This window comes from Capsicum annuum, chromosome 3 (assembly GCF_002878395.1).
Source record: "Capsicum annuum cultivar UCD-10X-F1 chromosome 3, UCD10Xv1.1, whole genome shotgun sequence".
Lineage (NCBI taxonomy): Eukaryota > Viridiplantae > Streptophyta > Magnoliopsida > Solanales > Solanaceae > Capsicum > Capsicum annuum.
Window position 1 is genome coordinate 11,351,817 of NC_061113.1, and position 18,059 is coordinate 11,369,875.

General features: G+C 33.9%; 1 protein-coding gene across 1 annotated transcript; it reads right to left on the reverse strand.

The window, feature by feature from the left end:
• Positions 1 to 1,661: 1,661 nt before the first annotated feature.
• LOC107864239 (probable inactive histone-lysine N-methyltransferase SUVR2) lies at positions 1,662 to 10,045 on the reverse strand. The gene is made up of 9 exons (XM_016710568.2): positions 9,939 to 10,045; positions 7,433 to 7,701; positions 6,635 to 7,220; positions 4,827 to 5,959; positions 4,269 to 4,531; positions 3,850 to 3,916; positions 3,700 to 3,750; positions 3,450 to 3,545; positions 1,662 to 2,970 (listed from the first exon to the last, which is right to left on the reverse strand). Exons 2-8 carry the CDS (start codon positions 7,619 to 7,621, stop codon positions 3,453 to 3,455), a joined length of 2,382 nt encoding a protein of 793 aa, XP_016566054.2. The 5' UTR covers positions 7,622 to 7,701; positions 9,939 to 10,045; the 3' UTR covers positions 1,662 to 2,970; positions 3,450 to 3,452.
• Between the last annotated feature and the right edge of the window lie 8,014 nt (positions 10,046 to 18,059).

Sequence of the window (18,059 nt, forward strand, 5' to 3'; positions counted from 1 at the left end):
AAAATGACATTTACATATATGGCCACCCAAATATATAAATTTAATACTATAATAATTAATAAGTACCCTATTAATATGTACCAATTAACCAATATTATCACTTGTAAACAATATATATGAAAATGACGTTTAACAGATGAGCATCTTTTTTTAAGAAAAATCTTTTGAGACTTTAGCTCTTGGTGAGTCAATAACTAAGTATTTTTAGAAGGTTTAACCTAAATAACTTTTTATTTAACTGTTTAAATTAAAAATTGTCGATGAATATATACATTTAATTTCATAGTTCGACTTTTAAAATGGGTCACTCTTTAATGTTTGCTCTTAGCAATCGAACTCATGCCCAGCGGAGCAGAAGTTCTTTAAGAGCCCAAAACATAACTGGTGAGATATTAGGATACGATAATTTACCAACAAATTTCTAACAAGTTGGTAAAATTTCTAACGGAACTTATCCATTATTAAAATTATCAACCTGTTACTAACAAAATATATGTATAATCAGTATATAATCTAAACTGAATGTATCTAGCTATTTAGGTATTTAAATATCTCAAATTACTTTTTCCCTCTGTTTCTTTTATTGATTTTCTACTATTTATAAACATCCAATTTTACTTCTATGAGAAAAAAATCAATTTTTTACTAAAATGTTTGTTAGCAGAAACTTTTTCCTTAAAAAAAGAAAAGGTCAAAAAGAATATCTTGAGCTGTATATTACCCTTAAAGATTCAACATATATTATTCAAACCTTCAAGTAATAACATGTAATTTATAAAGTTAATAGAAAGGTTTCTATAGTAATTATAACAGATGACAAGGACTTTTTCGGTCAATAATTAAATATGTCATAGTATTTGAATGGTTATAAATATTCTCATTCGAAAGTAGAAAATATAAAATCAATTGTTTTTAGATTTAAAAATGTGTTGTTTTTTCTAGACGATTAAAAATATATTATTTTTTAAAAATCTTTTTGGGTGTGTTATTGGAGTTATGTGTATTGCGATTTTTGAGATTTGGCGAGAATTTCAAATTGCAATCATAAAGAAGTTTATAATTCCATAAGTATTCACTTTTTGGTAAACTTAGAGGATTGAAACTCTTTAAAAGTACGTTTAAGGGATCATTTTGAACCTATCTCCAAACATATGTGACAATTTTTGCTATTTTTTTGAAAGCTTTTTTGTAGTTTTAACAAATTACAAGGACTTCTAAAGTAATTTGTGGAACTTCCAAGATTATAAACTTAGAGGAACTATAGTCCAATTAACCAACACTATATTGGTTTCTCATTCTTGTGAGCATTAGTTCAAAAAATATTAATGGCAGAAGCTTTTGTTTCCTTTCTCATTGAGAGGGTTGAAGGAGTATTGAAGATAAACAAAGGTACTATATTACTAGGTGCGAAAAAATATGTGAAGGATCTTCACGCAGAACTCGAGAAAATGAAGCAGTTACTCAGAGACGCTGAAGAGAAACAAAAGGAAAACAAAAGGTTATGTGATATGATTGAGAATATTCGAAAGGTAGCTTTCAAGATCGATGGTGAAGTGGAAAATTACTACTTTGAGGTGGCGAAAAGCCGAAAAATTTGGTTTAAAGGAGTTGTAGCACACTATAAGAGGGTTAAATATGGTAGACAAAAGAAGTTTCAATTGAAGATGGTGGTATATAAGAGTCATGTGAAATGGTACACAAGGAAGTTGGAACTTTATGGTGTGAAGAAGATAGTGCACGAAAAAGAGTCCGGTAAAGAAGTCGTTGGCCTGAACAGATGGGAAGAAATTAGTATGACAGTTAAGAAAATGGAGAGTGATTTTGAAGGTTTTAAAGGTATGGAGGGAGATACGAAGAATGAGATTGAGAAGTCTAAGTTTGTAAGTATTTATGTGTTTGATGAGGATAAGGTGATGGATAAAGCAAAGGTGTTGAATCAAAGTTTTGAAAGAATTTAAAGTTTGTATCTATCTAAACATTTGTTGTTGATCTAGGACATGATGGGAGTTTGCGTATCTCGATAGGAAAGAGATCATCCGAGTGTTGCACAACATCGCCTTTTCTTGTTGTCATGAGGTCGACCTTCTAGTATTTAGTTATTTCTTGACTATATTTTTAAGAATTTAGAGTTTGGTTATTGACTTGCTTCATAATATGTATTTTTAGCTGTTTGTGGACTATATTTTGGTGTTACATAGTATGAAGGACTAAAGTTTGATCTATTTCTCTGCTCAGTGATTTGATCTCTTTTGATCTAATTCTGTGCTTACTGATTCGGTCTCTTTGTTTTCCAAAGCTCCTACATTACTAATGGTTTGATCGTACTCGTGGACCTTACTCCTATCCCGAAGGTAGAGAGGTTGTTTTCGATATACCCTCAACTCGATGACGTAAGCAAAGCAAACCAAACAGTAAAAATGACAGCCTGGGTGCACGAAATATTGCGCATTCACGTAGGGTCCAGAAAGACAGAAAGGGGACACACTGCAATGAGTAGTATAATGTAGGCAATATACCATGATCCAAGTATTCCATGGCTCGAATTCATGATCTAAACTTAAACCAACCATAAACTCCATGACTTGTTCACAGAGAACCAAATGATATGAGCTTTTACCAGTAATGTATCTCTTGTAATAAATCAAGAAATGGCTTTACTCAGTGTATGCTGACAACTTTAAGTTGGTATTTCGTTTTTCTTTTGGCGACAAAGCGCCAGGTAATATACTCAAACAAGACATGTTTTTCCAACATACTCTTATGTTGTTTCTAAAAGGCAAGATAGCGCTCTTCTTCATCGGAGCGATCAGCATGATCAGTGAGAACGAATCTTCATCTGTGTCGACACCAGCTGTTCTTTTGCAAAAAATGACAACAGTGTCTCTTGTTTTGCCTATATCTATGTGAGCTATCGATGGGGTCAGCATTATCAATGAGAAGGAATCTTCAGCAGTGTCTACTTCCTAGCTCCTGCAAGAAAAGATACGTGAACAAATATGAAGATTGAATGAAGTAGTTCACGATCAGCAAGCATTTTGAAGTGAAACACGCATAGGAATAGCTTCAATTACTCCATTCTACAACAGATGAAGCACCTAGAAAACATTTCACTGTACTGAAGGCTGATAGGTAGAACTCTTCGGCAGATTAATTCTGGTCACGAGAAGATATAAAGGGCACTAAGAGATGTCAGTGTGTGTGTGTGTGGATGAAGCCAAGTGCATCTTCAATGAAACTATAGCCAGGGAAACACCCCAAAATTATTGATGTATTCAATATATTTAAGTGAGTGTTTGTGTACGTGTATTTGATGCACTTATGGCAAAAATGTTGGATAATACGTATCATAAAGCTCTAGAGAAGTACTCGGTTCAACAAGCACATGAAAACAGTAGGCAGATTACACTGCAGTGCGTGTATAAGAAAGAAAGGTAGAAAGTTGAACTGACTCTTCAACGCCTGATGTCTCGACAAAATTTACTTCCACAGCAGCACTTGAACGCTTTCACTGGATGACTATGATCGTTGAAGTCAATACCATAATCCTGCAATGTTTCATATCTATAATTATTCTTAGCGAGTTCAAGTCAATAACTAGTTAAAAAGAAATTACAATTATCTTTGCCTTAACCCATGCTTCCTGTACATTAAAATGAGAAGTTCTAAAGTCAATAGCGTAGGACATGGATGGGGCATTACCCAAGTTAACTCTTCTAAAGCATTAACTTTCCTCACAGTGAAAAAAGCGACCTGCGGTGACATTAAAAAAAGATGCTTGATGTAGATATTCCATGGATTTCTAGATAACAGAGAGATACTTCAAAAAGCATGAAAAGAAGATAACAATACATGGTAGTAGTGATGATCCGGAGTCTCTACTTCAACTGGGATCTCAATCAAGTTACCTTCATAACACCTGGCGAAGATAAAATTACAATGTGGTTAGTTTCAGTCCACATTGGTGAGAGAAAAAAGAAACAAGACTTTTCTTTAATATAAATGTGATTCTTAGAAACAATGGATGTGTGTAAAATAAATTTTATCGAGGAGTCTACATAAATTTCTTCCTAGGGGTGTGACGGATGAACATGATCTTTATTAGCTTCCTGGTCATGTCGTTTCTTAAGTAGGTACAGCTGGTGGACATGAATATTATCTACTTTGTAGAAGTGTACAAACCACATACCAGCGGATAAACGGAAGAGGAGAGAAGAGGAAAATGCATAAGGAAAAACACAAAGGGGAAAGGATGAGAATTAGAAACTAACCTATGATTAATGAACCTCGCAACATTGCCATAGTAAGTTGCATCCAAACAAAGGGCCTCCTCGTCCTTCAGAACAACTTCCGAACCCCAGTCTGCATCTAGCAAAACTGGATATGTGTGTCTCTCATCAGCAGTTTGTGTGTTCCGCTCATACAACTCCGTGTTGGTCACAATTTCTCCTACATATTCACAAACAAAAGCACCTCTAGGCAAATCTTCCAGTGCCCTGAGCCCCCAACCTTTTCCATCAGCTGTCATAAATATCTGGCATGCAGGATAAGAATGTGTCAAACAATTTCTTACTACTCTTGGTTTCTTGAAAAGTATATTATGCACAAAACCCATTTTTGTGTTTTTGGATAAATCAGATAAGTGTCATTTTATAGATTATAGTTCAACTACAATGTTTGCCACAACCAATAGTTTAAATGACATAGAAGTCATTTTTAATGCTCCTAAAACCATTCTCATTATTACTGAAACAATCTTCTATTTTTAATGTTCAAAAAGAGCCAAAGTGGCTTTACAAGAAACTCTTGGTTTGCAATATTTTTCTAACCTGCAATGGCGCTGCTATGCCTCGCTGAACAACACGATTTCCACATCCCCTGCTGCAGCCGCATTTATGCCAGCACTCTTTGATAAATTTCCTCACCAAATGACCCTTGCACGGGCCAGACATGCTATTGTTCTTAGACCTTTCAAGGGGACAGTCTTGACAATACACTAAACCATGCTTTTGGGGTTCACGAATCATTGAGATGCAACTCTCTAGAAACTTCTCCTTGAGCAAACCACCAGCTGTGTAGGCAAATTCACCCCCTGTTTCACCAGCACAAGCACAGGGTATATCTTGAGACAAACAATTCCCAGTGCAGTTTGAACAACAGTTGTCATCTGATATTCGAGCAAGAAGAAACTTCACATATGCATTTTGGAAAATAACATTTTTAGGTATGTATGTAAAGACAGGCAGGACATGACTGAATTCATTTATCAACGAAATTTGAAGCTCCTCTTGACCATTGCTGATGTCTTCAATAAGAAAAGCAGAATTAGGAAGACGGCGAGAGGAGTGTTCATTCTGAACAACTAGTGAATTGTTCATAGTTGAAGATGCTAGGAGTTTAAGAACCTTGTTAGTGTTGCCTTTTTCGGAACCATTAATCCTCGTATCATTAAAATCCACCAGATAGCACATTATATCCCTATTGCCTGAAGCTAGAAACTTTGGAATATGAGGCAAGACTTTGATAAAATTTGAAAATTTGAATGAACCACTGGTAATGTCTGAAGCAAGGTGCAATTCATGATTAGCAGCATCATATCTGACACATACTGGATGAAGTTTCTGAGGCTCTATCCCAGCTGATGGCTCATTTGCCGTCCTGGCCTTGGTACCAGCAGTCAGATAACATTCACACAGATTTTCCATCAGCCTCAACAGAGAGAAACCAGGTTGAGCAAATCCGTAGGACTTCATATACTTTTCCTCTATCCGCTTCAGGACTGCATCTAAACTCGGTGGACAAAAGCGTGATGAGAGATATGGCTTATAGACAAAAGAGATCTTCACCTCCCCTTTTGGAGAGGAAGCAATATCTAGTTGTGATGAATCTGCTGCATTTTCTCCATTTCCTTCTGTACCCAAATGTTCAGAGTTGAGACACACCAAGTCTTTTGTTTCAATTCCTTTCAATTCCAATATAAGAGAATTAAACTTCAAGAATACAAATAGCTTTCACATATCGTTAAGACTGAGAATTTGTCAGAATAACCAAGAGGAAAGGAATACAAAATAAAATGATTCCTAATTTCAGACTACAATTTACCAATTGATACATTTTTTCATGAGGTTTTACCAACAAAAAGAGAAACGAACTTATGACCCCATCTGGTTCAACAAATCTTATGTCCTTTTCCCTTTCATCAACCAAAATATCAACGTTGGGCTTACTATGAGCAGAAACTAATATGTAAATAAATCATAAGAATCTCTGCTACTAGCTTGCGCGAAAGATAAAGCTGACATGTATTTGACTTGTTGATCGAAAATTATGACCCAGGAAATAGGAAGAGAAAGCCTGAATCAGTCTTAAACCAATCTCATAACAGACAAGAATAGATTAGCTTTTCCAGCTCAATTGAGAGCGGAAGATGTAGCTTTTATTCAATCACCAAGACAAATACATACGACAGTCAAATATACATTCAAAAAGAAAAATCCATCTAGAGAATATCAGCAGAATGGATATCGACACTCACAATAAAGAACAACCCTTCACAGTTTCCAAGTAAGTAAAACAAGTCTGGGAAGAGAAACACAAAGATCTTATTAATAGTAAACTCTTCATGCGGAAGGAGTACCTGAAGGGACAACAACAAGAGGAACATCAAAAACAGGCGGATTATCAGATGATGACACATTGAGAGGCACAGTTTCACAAACGTCATACTCAACCAGAGCACCTTTGTTGGATGCATCAGCTGAATCCATAATATTTGGCTCTTCCAGGCTACTATTATAAGCAAGTCTTCTTTTGGGTATCACGGCAGGATATGAACGAGATGTGTCTCCCTTTTTCGTTAAATTTAGATAAGGTGACAGAGTACAAGGTCCTTGCATGTCATCATCAGAGAGTACTTCAGTGTCAATATCCTCCTCTGAAACAGGCGAGGCCTCAGACGAACTCCATTTCTTACCTTTACGCTGATAATGGTTCAAGAGAGAAAAAGGCTTCATTTCGACATCCTCAGTTTCATAAGACTTGGTGGTGAACTCAGCCATCTTCTGCTTGCCGGAAGGCTGCAACTCGGAAGTATGTGTGTCAGCACTAGGGCTGGCAACGTGTTTAGCAGGTGACAAATGATTTCCCTCGGAGTAGAACCTAGATCTTTTCGGTGGTGGTTCATTTTCTTCCGCTTCATCTTCCGACAAGGATTTCTTCCTTTCCTGATCATCAAGGGAACTCTAATGACATCTTTTCTCATTGAAAATTGAAAGGAACAGTAAGGATGAATGAACGCCCTATTTTTCTAGCATGATCTCAAGATAGACATAAATATTACCACACATAATCTACAGAAAGGATTAACACGTCGCAAGGGGTATCATGTGGTTATGGACAATTGAAATAAGCACTGAATCATAAGTAAGAACAATACCTTAGACTCCTCGCTGTCTATAATAGACTCCAAAAGAACAGAATAATTCTCATCTTCAATAAGCTCCCAGTTTTTGTTGTACACCTTCAGAAGGTTCCTCAATACTGGCTTCACGACTTTTTCACTATAGCCAAAGACCTTCATTGCCTCAAAGGCCTTTATAACTTTTTCATTCGAATTTGACGCCATTAAGTATGACTAATGTAGAACTTGACGGAGCTCAATGAGGTTGAGGTATATCTTCTTCCTTTCAACGTCAACAACAACAACTAAAAAAAAAAAAAAAAAAAAAAAAAAAAAACAATTACATCTGCATTCCAACCACAAACAAGAAAATGCAGAAACAACGTCTGAATTTTACCAACATAATGAGTAGAATAAATTTAAGCATAGCATACTAACTTACTAGATGACATTCCACATTCAACAGTATCCAGTACAGATCTATAAGGACTCCTAAAAATTTTTTGGAGGTGTAGAATGTTAGTTTTATCAAATGCTACATCAATAGAAAAACACACCATATGATATTGTTAAGCATCAAACCGATACTTCATCATCATCATCAACAACAACATACCCAGTGTAATCCCACAAGTGGGGTATAGGGAATTTAGTGTCTATGCAGCTTTGCCCTACCCTGTGAAGGTAGAGAGGTTGTGTCTGACAGACCCTCGAAGTAAAGCATATTAACGATAAGTATTGATAAACTGTTACTTCATCATGTCCAGAAATTCCTAAAAGAGCTCGGTCTGTGACAGTAGAAAAGAGTTGACTATATAATAATCAATTCATCAACCGAGATATGTACGAAGTAATGCAATTGTCTCCCGCAGTTCACTAAGTCATGTTTCATCACTGAAATCTTCTCTATTACTATTCTTTTTAACAACTTCTCTATAATCCAAGAGAAAATGACAGAGGAATGGAGATCATAAGTAGTTCCTACTTGACAAAATTGGTTGTAACAGATAATAAGTTCCTTAAAATAGGAAGTGCCCCTTCTTCTATTTCTACACCTAAGATTCGACTTGTATCATAGATAATAATAGGAATTCAACCATCACAACAAGGAATTGATTCAAAGGGAAAAGAAGAGGCAAAAATTGGAACACAAATATCATCTGATTTGCCGATCCTCAAAAAAGAAATAAGCAAGTTCCCATCGCTGACAAATGGGAAATTTATGGAAAGTTACATTAGGCATTGCAAGGCAAAGAACATCACATGGAGAAATAGAAGGAACACTCATAATCTGAGAAAGTACCATATGAATATTCTACCATAACGGGCATTCAAGAATCGCTACAAGAAATTCTAATGAATATAACTACTCAAGATATCATCTTGTCGTCTTACGTAGAAACCGTTGATTATCACAACTAGCTAGTTTAACGGAACCAATTGATATATGACCTGCGGATCTAACTCAACTCCAAAAGCCAGTTCACGAGAGGAGGATTACTCAAGTCCATATAAGCAGATTATTAGTCCATCCCCCAACCAATGTGTGTCTCTAACCCACTCTAACACCCTCCTTCACACCCAGACCAAAATGGAGCATGGACGAAAAGTCCAAAACAGAGATACACCTGGCTCTGATACCATTTAAAAATATGACATCTAACTCTAACTCAACTCCAAAAGCTAACTCATAAGGAGAGAATTACCCGAAATCCATATAACTAGACCACCGGTCCAATCCCCAATCAACGTGAGACTCTAACCCACTCAAACAACAACAACAACATACACAACGTGAGACTCTAACCCAATCAAACAACAACAACAACATACCTAGTGTATTCCCACAAAGTGGGGTCTGAGGAGGTAAAGTGTACGTAGTTCATACCACTACCTCAGATAAAGTAGAAATGTTGTTTCCAATAGACCCCCGACTCAATACAGACACTAGTATAACAAGCAAAACAGGAACAAAATGTGGAAATGAACATATTCCAAATAAGACTACAAAGATTTCTTTTTTCTGCCCTGTTCTTCCTTAAAACACCACCACCACCACAGCAACAACAACAACAGCAACAAAAAATACAACAACTCGATGCACTAAAGTTCTCGTTCGTCATATGCAGGGTCCACAAAAATACATTTTAAAAAGCAAATTTTTATACCAACTTCTTCATTATCTTCTCTTGCATGAAACCATTATCATCCACGGTTGTATATCCCAAAACAATATCACTGATCCTACTAGTTTTTCACTGAAAAATTCTTCCACAAATTCCAAAATTAAAAAAATGAACAAAAACTTTGAATAAACTATTCATTTTTTTGTACCTTAAAAGACTTGAGAATCAAGAAAAAGGTTCATGTGGACCACACTCTCATATATATCAATACTTTTTGATTCGTAACATAAACTATAAAGCTATAATGTTAAAGTTATAAAGGGGTTCAAACCCTTACATCTCAAATTCTGAATTCGCCACTAAGTTTTTTCAATGAATAATAAAAACAATAATAATAATAATAATAATAATAATACCTTTTAGTAAAAGTTGGAGAAATAGCTTTTACTTTAGCATAAAGAAAAACTTAGGACTCCTTTTCAACAATGGTGAAATTAAAATGGTTCAATTTTTAGTGTGTAATATATCAAATCAAACAATATAATTTTAGTTTAAGGTTAAGGGAGTAAATTTGTATAACAAGAACAAATTTTGAGAAGTTTTATTTTGTGTCTCACATAACTAAATAAGTTGTATAGTACTTTTTTGTTTCACACATGAATGAATCCAAATTAGATACTTTTGGGCCCACAAACCTTGATTCATTTTAGAGTTTTAAGTTTTGTACACCGTCACGTACAAAATAACACTATCAGTTGTTTTAAGTTTTGTGCACTGTTATATACAAAATAACACGATCAGTTAACTTGATCTGCAGGTTACAATTATTTATATAAAAATTTTAAAAAAAATTAGATAACTTACAATAGTAAATCAATTTTACCTGATAGTGTAGAATATTATGTGTACTGATGATGATGTACAAAACTTAAATTTTTCATTTTATTTAACTTGACATTGTTCTTTAAGAAACTATTTATTAGAAATTTATTTATTAAATTAATTTTGTTAATTATATTTTAATAATTTAAATTTGGCTATTAAAACTTTATATAGTCATTTAATAATAAGAGTAGTACGGAAAAAAAAAATTGATTTCATAAATGAGACAAGTAAATTAAAATAATTATTTTTAATTGAGTAAATATTCTGTTTCCACCCTGAACTATACACGAAATTATTGAGACACATTCGAACTTTAGGAGAGTCCCATTATCCCTAAATATTAAAATCGTATTTTTGGCAACCTTAATACCTACGTGGTACATCAGTGAATTAACTCACTGAAGGTCCACGTAGGCACACGTATGTGCTACGTATGTGTCATGTAGGCACTAAGGTTGCCAAAAATATGATTTTAATTAGTCCAGCAAGTAGGGGTGTTCATGGGTTGGTTTGGGTCGGTTATTGGTCAATACCATAACCAAACCAATTTAGTCGATTTTTAAATTTCTAAAACCAAACCAAACCAACACAAAAAAATAACCGTCGGTTTGGTTCTTGTCGGTTTAGTTCGGTTTGATTTGGTTTTTCGGTTTATAACTTTAGTTAATGATAAAAGCTGAAAATTTTCTTAAAAAAATTCAATTCAACATATGAGATGTCAATCGAGTGTTGTTCCTCAACCTTAAAACTAATATATCAATTTAGTGTTATACTTAGACAACGCCATATGAACACTTCTACAAATGTATTTACAAACTTAGGCAACACCATGAACAACACCATATGAACGCTTCCACAAATGTATTTAGAAACTACATATAAGAGAATGATATGATAAATCCCCCAAAGGTAAACACATAAATTTTTTGCTCAATAGGGACCAAAAGAAAGTTCAAAACTAGTGATTATCTATAGTCCAATAAAACTCACCTATAAAATCTCATAGACAACAAGATAATTTTCACAATTAGTATCATTTGCCATTGAAAGTGTGAAAATCATATAGAATGTCATAACGTACCATCAATTAGATGGAGACATATGACTAAAAGTGCTATGACTAAAGTTAAATTCATGATTAAAATTTAAAATATAAAAAATATTTATATTTTATTTATGAATAATATATAAATAATTTATATATGCATATGTGATATATATATATGTAAGAAAAAATTATCGGTTCGGTTTGGCTATTTTGTCGATTATTTTAGAGTAAAACCAAAATCAATCCACATAAGTATCAGTTTTAAAAATTTATAACCAAACCAAACCTAACCAAATGTCGGTTTTTTTAATCGGTTTGGTTTGGTTCACGGATCGGTTTGGTTTTTAACCAAACCATGAACACTCCTACCAGCAGGTAATAGGATCCTCCTAAAATTTGAGTGTGTCTCAGCATTTATGCGTATAGGTTGAGATGAAAATAGAACATTTTCTCTTTTTAATTAGAAGACCAATGAAAGTAAAACGGATGGAGAATTAATTTGTGAAATAAAAAATAGTCCAACATAACTTAAATTATATACGTGAAGGACAAAATAAATTCTGATTATTTTATAAATATTTATATAAAAAAATTTCTTTAACATATCTTTTTTACTGTCAATTATATTACTCCACTAATGTCAATTATATTACTCCACTAATGTATCTTTTGGATCTTGAATTTCTTATCCAATATATGAAATTCGCACATTTCTACTTGGTCGAAATGTATTTTCCATAACAATAAAGCAAAATTCACTTGACCTATTAAGCTAGAGGATGAAAAAATCAAATACCTCTTTCGTTCACTTTTATCTGTCATTATTTTCCTTTTTAAGATCAAATTACATAAACTTTGACCAACATTTTAAAATGAATAATTTAATATTTAAAATCTAAAATTTAAAATTTAGATGATCGAACACTATAAGAAAAATGCTACATGTTACAATCCTTCTCATATTTATATGATGAAAAATTAAATCTTAAAGCAGGGGCGGAGCCAGGATTTTCACCAAGTGAACATACGAACTGATCGGAAGGGATTCGATATCTACTATATATACATAAAAAATAATTTTAACCATGTATATATAGTATAATTTTCTGTCGAAGGGGATTCGGATGAACCCCTGTCACAAGTGTAGCTCCGCCCCTATCATAAAGTTTAATCAAAGTTCATGCAATTTATTTTCGAAAACTGAAAGAATGACAAGTAAAAGTGAACAGATAGAGTATTTTATAAATCTAAAATAAAGTGAAAATATCATTACCTTTTTCAGTAAAGATGTTAAATCTGTTATGTTCCAGGTCCAAATTTGCATGGAGTATAGTGAAGGAAAATATTAAAGCTACTTAAACAACCTGACTCAATAAATATTGTTTTTATTTCTAAAGCGGATGACTTAAAGATTACTAGCCAATACAGACATATCTCATGTTGTAATTGTTGGGAAGCAAAGCAATCCTGCACCGAAAAAATAGAGAAAGCATGTTCAATATTTAAAGTCTCACCTAACTCCACTAGTTTAAGGCCTTTTGGGAGGTGCCCAAAAACAAATTCGTGAGGGCTTGGCCCAAAGCGGACAATATCATACTAGTGCGGAGTTTGGGTGAAGTTACACGCGGTCCCAATAAGTGGTATCAGAGCCTAGTGCAGAGTTCGGATGAAGTTACACGCAGTCCCAATAAGTGGTATCAGAGCCCAGATTCGGGTGTGTCAGAGTAGTGGACTGCGTTTTGTGAGAAGTTCCCAGTGTGACAACAAGACTGGAGATCTGCAGGTGGTGCCTTGTGTCAAAAGTATTCCCAGTGAGTTGTGGTCAATCGACGTGTCCCGTTGGGTGATAACGGCAGTACAAGATGTTTGGCAGATCATGTGAATTGACCTAGTAGTCCGAGATCTACGGTTGATGCCTTGTGTCGAAAGTCTTCTTGACAAGTGGTGGTCAAGCGGCGTGTCTCACTGGTTGGTAATGGCGATATAAGATGGTTAGCTAGCTCAAATGGATTATCGCTAAAGGAGAGGTCACAAGTGGTGTGGTATTGGTTTGAGGGAAGGACTGTTGGGAAGCAAAACAATCCTACATTGGAGAAATAGAGAAAGCATGTCCAATATTTAAAGTCTTACCCAACTCCATTAGTATGAGGCCTTTTGGGAGGTGCCCAAAAACAAATTCGTGAGGGCTTGGCCCAAAGCGAAAAATATCATATTAGTGCGGAGTTTGGGTGAAGTTACACGCAGTCCCAACAGTAACATGGTTTACAAATATATCTTAAAACTAATTTGTAATAAATTGAAAGAAGTTCTTGATCATATTGGTAGAAAGTTAGGTTGCCTATATCCTAGGTAAGTTTATGCTTTATAATGAATTGATTTATAATGATATATACTTAAGCACTAAATAGGAAGACTACTCCTACGTTGTTGTCATGTGATTAGAAAGTTATGGGTTCAAGTCTTGAAAACAGTCTCTAGCAGACATACAAGGTAAGACTGCATACATACAATAGATCCTTGTGATCGGGCAATTGATTTTCTACAGTTTAATGTCATTCTACCTTAAGATATAATCAAAAAAGGTTGATAGGAAAGGTTGGGAATATCTTTGGGCAAGCACCATAGAGAAGATATTATTTATTAAGTCACAAAAGAAATGCAACAACAACAAACCCAATATATTTCCACATAGTGGGATCTAGAGAGGGTAGAGTGTACGCAGTCCATACCACTACCTCTAAAGATATAGAGAGACTGTTTTCGATAGACCCCCGGCTCAAGACAAAAGACAGTATACGAAAGCATCAAAAGCATGGAATATGATAAAATAACATAGGTACGACATCCACAAAAATATTGTACATTACCAAATAAAGGACAGTAAAATCCACCTAACTACTGACTACGACGCATCCACACCCTTAGCCCTCTATCCTAATATTTTTCCTCCATATCTTCCTATCCAGGGTCATGTCCTCAGTCAGTTGTAACTATTTCATGTCACGTTTAATCACTTCTCTCCAGCATTTCTTCGGTCTACCCCTACCCCGCTTGAAACCTTCCAAGGTCAACCTCTTACACCTACGAATTGGGGCATCCATGTCCCTCCTCATCACATGATCGAACCATCTCAACCTCACTTCCCACATTTTTTCCTCCACCGACACCACTCTCACCTTCTCTCGAATAATCTCATTCCTAACTCTGTCAGCGCTTATGAATTCACACATCCAGTGCAACATCTTCATTTCTGCCACCTTTAACTTTTGGATATGAAAATTCTTAACCGGCCAACACTCCGCTTCATACGATATAGCCGGCCGGACTGCAACTCTATAGAATTTGCCTTTCAGCTTGGGGGGCATCTTCTTATCACATAAATTCCCGAAGCGAGCCTCCATTTCATCTAACCTACCCCAATACGGTGAGAGACATCCTCATCTATCTCTCCATTCCCCTGAATCGTAGACCCAAGATACTTAAAACTATTCCTCTTGCAAACCGCCTGAGAATCCAGCTTCACTACCACCTCCTCCTTTTGCCTCGAGTCACTAAACTTGCACTCCAAGTACTCCGTCTTGGTCCTACTCAACCGAAATCATTTAAACTCCAGGGTTTGTCTCCAAACCTCCAGCTTATCATTAACCTCTTATCGTGACTCATCAATCAAAACTATATCATCCGCGAAAAGCATCCACCAAGGCACCTCGCCTAGTATACTCTGTGTCAACACAAAGTAAAAATTCACGTATGTTATAATAACTAGACATAAGGCACAAGTGCACCCTAAACTATAACCGAAATTTCAATAACACGTCTAAATTTTACGGGGATCCTATTATCTCTTAAACTCATTCGCTTTTTGTATTTTCATGCTCCTTTGTGCTGACATGGTTGATGACAGGAGTACAAAATATTCTGCTACTTGACAGTTATGTCAGCAAAAAGGAGCACAAAAATACAGGAAAAATGAATTTAGGGACAAATAGGACTCTCATAAAGTTTAGATATGTCATAGCAACTTTGGATATAGTTTGAAAATACTTGTGACTTATCTCTAATTACTACAAATACTATTCAAGACATAAATGCATGCATATTGATCAATATATAAATCTATATTGTAGATCTTCTAAATAAGGTTTAAAAAAATAAAATTGAAAAACAAAGTGAATATGAGTACTTTCTACTCAATCATCGATGCTCAGTACTGTCTTTGAATTATGCTACGAAAAGGAAAAATTTACTAATCAATTTGTTATTATTAAAAATCTATCTTAGTTAGAATGTTTTGGATGTCAATTTCTAAGGATTTCAAAAATATTTACTAAGCAAAAAAGAAGAAAATGAGATTATCTAAACATATTTTCTTCATGAAAAAAACCACTACTTGTAATTACTATCAAAATTCATTAATATGCAATTAAAATTGTGAAAACATTCATCCATACGCCAATCTGCTCCAACCATCTACTTATATAAAACTAATCATAAATAATATTTATTAAATAAAAGATCTTGATAGAAAAACTCAAATTAAATTTGGCCAAAATTCCATGACAACCCTCGACACAAATTTTATGCCAAACATTTTTTTTAAAAAAAGAAACACAATGACAAAAAAAAATTATTTACTGGTTGTGCCTTTAGTCTATTAAATATATATTCAATCCAATAAGAAAATACGTATGCTCATACTCATTTTCTCACTCTTTATGCAATTAAATTAACTGACATCAGTTGATATTATCTATTCCATTATTTTTCACTAAAAAGAAACAGGTCTTAATTAACACTATCAAACAAGAAAAATTTGAACGAATGAATCATATGAAGAACACAAAAATATTAATTTTTGTCACTGGATAAACTAATAAAAGCAAATTTACTACACATTAATCATATCTATATAAATACAATAATATAAAGAGCATGAAGATTTACGTGTTTTCACTACCTTCAAAGTTTTTTTTTGTGCATCCCTAATCAACAGCTGCAAAAATATGATTTTTGTGTCACAATATATTTGCAATAAAACCTTTTATAATATTAGTACACCATTCAAATAAGGAAAAAAAAATTACATAAATCAGATTTTATTTAATTTGTAATTTCAAAATTTTAGAACTCTATCCATAGTCCAAAATAAGAAAATTTTTAGTAAGTAAAAATTTGTTGTACGTCAAAGTCAAAGTCCTAATATTAGAAAAATAATTAAATTACTATTTTGTTCAATATAAATTTTATTTAAATTGTAAAAGAATAAATAAAATTTTGCTAAGATTCTTCGTGCGTGTGTGTAATCTTCATTAATGTTATGCATATAGTAAATTTCATATATGAATATCTAATAAAAGGAAAAAAAATGTATATTTAAATAGTGGTCATAAATACGGCTGATTATCGGACAGATAAATATGCTTAACGATTCGACTTAGCGGATATCAACTTTTAAATATACTAATTTATTAGCCAACCAGATATCGATTGGTTTGGTTCGAATTAGTAATTATCGGACGGTTAACAAGCAGTGTATTGGCTCAACCATTTCATACTTCCTTCTTTCACTTCCACAATTTCATTTACCAATATATTGATCTCCCACAAAACTATGTTCCCTACTCTACGTAAGCTTACACTTCTGTAATTTAAATCCCAGTGAAAAATGCATAAAAGATTAAATTTTGAGGGTGCATACACATAAACATTTATTTAACAAATATTAACCGAAATATAATTCAAGTATACATATTTATATATTAGAAGTGAAGACTAGTCTAATAGTATCCAAACTCCAGACTAACGAGCTAACAGATCAATAAAAAATTCAACTCGCAAATCATATAACTATGATGCATGTGAGCTAGCTAATAAAACATGTAGCTCTCCCGCCGCAATCAGAAGTCCAAAATAGAGACTAAAACAACTTGTTTTGCCTTGATCTTTATGGAGCGACGTTTTGGTTTGATTAATTTTAAGGAGCGGTAGATTATTAAATGAAGTTTTAGGGGATATGATAGATACTTTAAAGTATAGAGCTACTGGTAAAAATTAATTATAACAGTTCTTAATGGGTTAACGGTTTATTCAACAAAAAAAATTGAGTAATTCAACTCCGCACCGATAAATCATTAACTGTAAAATTTTAATCCATTTTCAGCCGTTAATCCGATAACCTAATATCAATAAGCCAATAAATTAATTTTACGGTTGACTCATTAGTTGCACTACGATTTTGAATAGCCCTAGCCATAAATTATATATAATTTCACGAGGAAAGACGATTGATTTTGCTTTTTCAATTTATAATTAATGAAATACAACAATAACATATACTATTTAGTCCCACAAAGTTAAGTTTTGAGATGAGCAGAGTGTACGTAAACCTGACATCTATTTTCATAAATAAAGTGTTGTTTTTGAATTTATAAGTTTTTGATCATCTGACATTCTGATTCATATAACAAAACTAGTCTAACCATTGCTTCATAAAACTTAGTCTTTAAACTTTGGAGTCACCATCGTATCATGGAAATTAAAACGATAGGACAAAATAAACCAAATTTAAACAAATCAAAAGCAAATTAAACAAAATTAATCATGG

Bases quoted from the DNA above. Each gene is read 5' to 3' on its own strand.
- LOC107864239 (XM_016710568.2), bottom strand. From the start codon at position 7,621: ATGGCGTCAAATTCGAATGAAAAAGTTATAAAGGCCTTTGAGGCAATG. The intron at 7,221-7,432 runs GTATTGTTCTTA...CTTGATGATCAG, and splicing joins TAGACAGCGAGGAGTCTAAG to GAAAGGAAGAAATCCTTGTC. The intron at 3,546-3,699 runs GTAATGCCCCAT...GAAACATTGCAG, and splicing joins CTTTAGAAGAGTTAACTTGG to GATTATGGTATTGACTTCAA.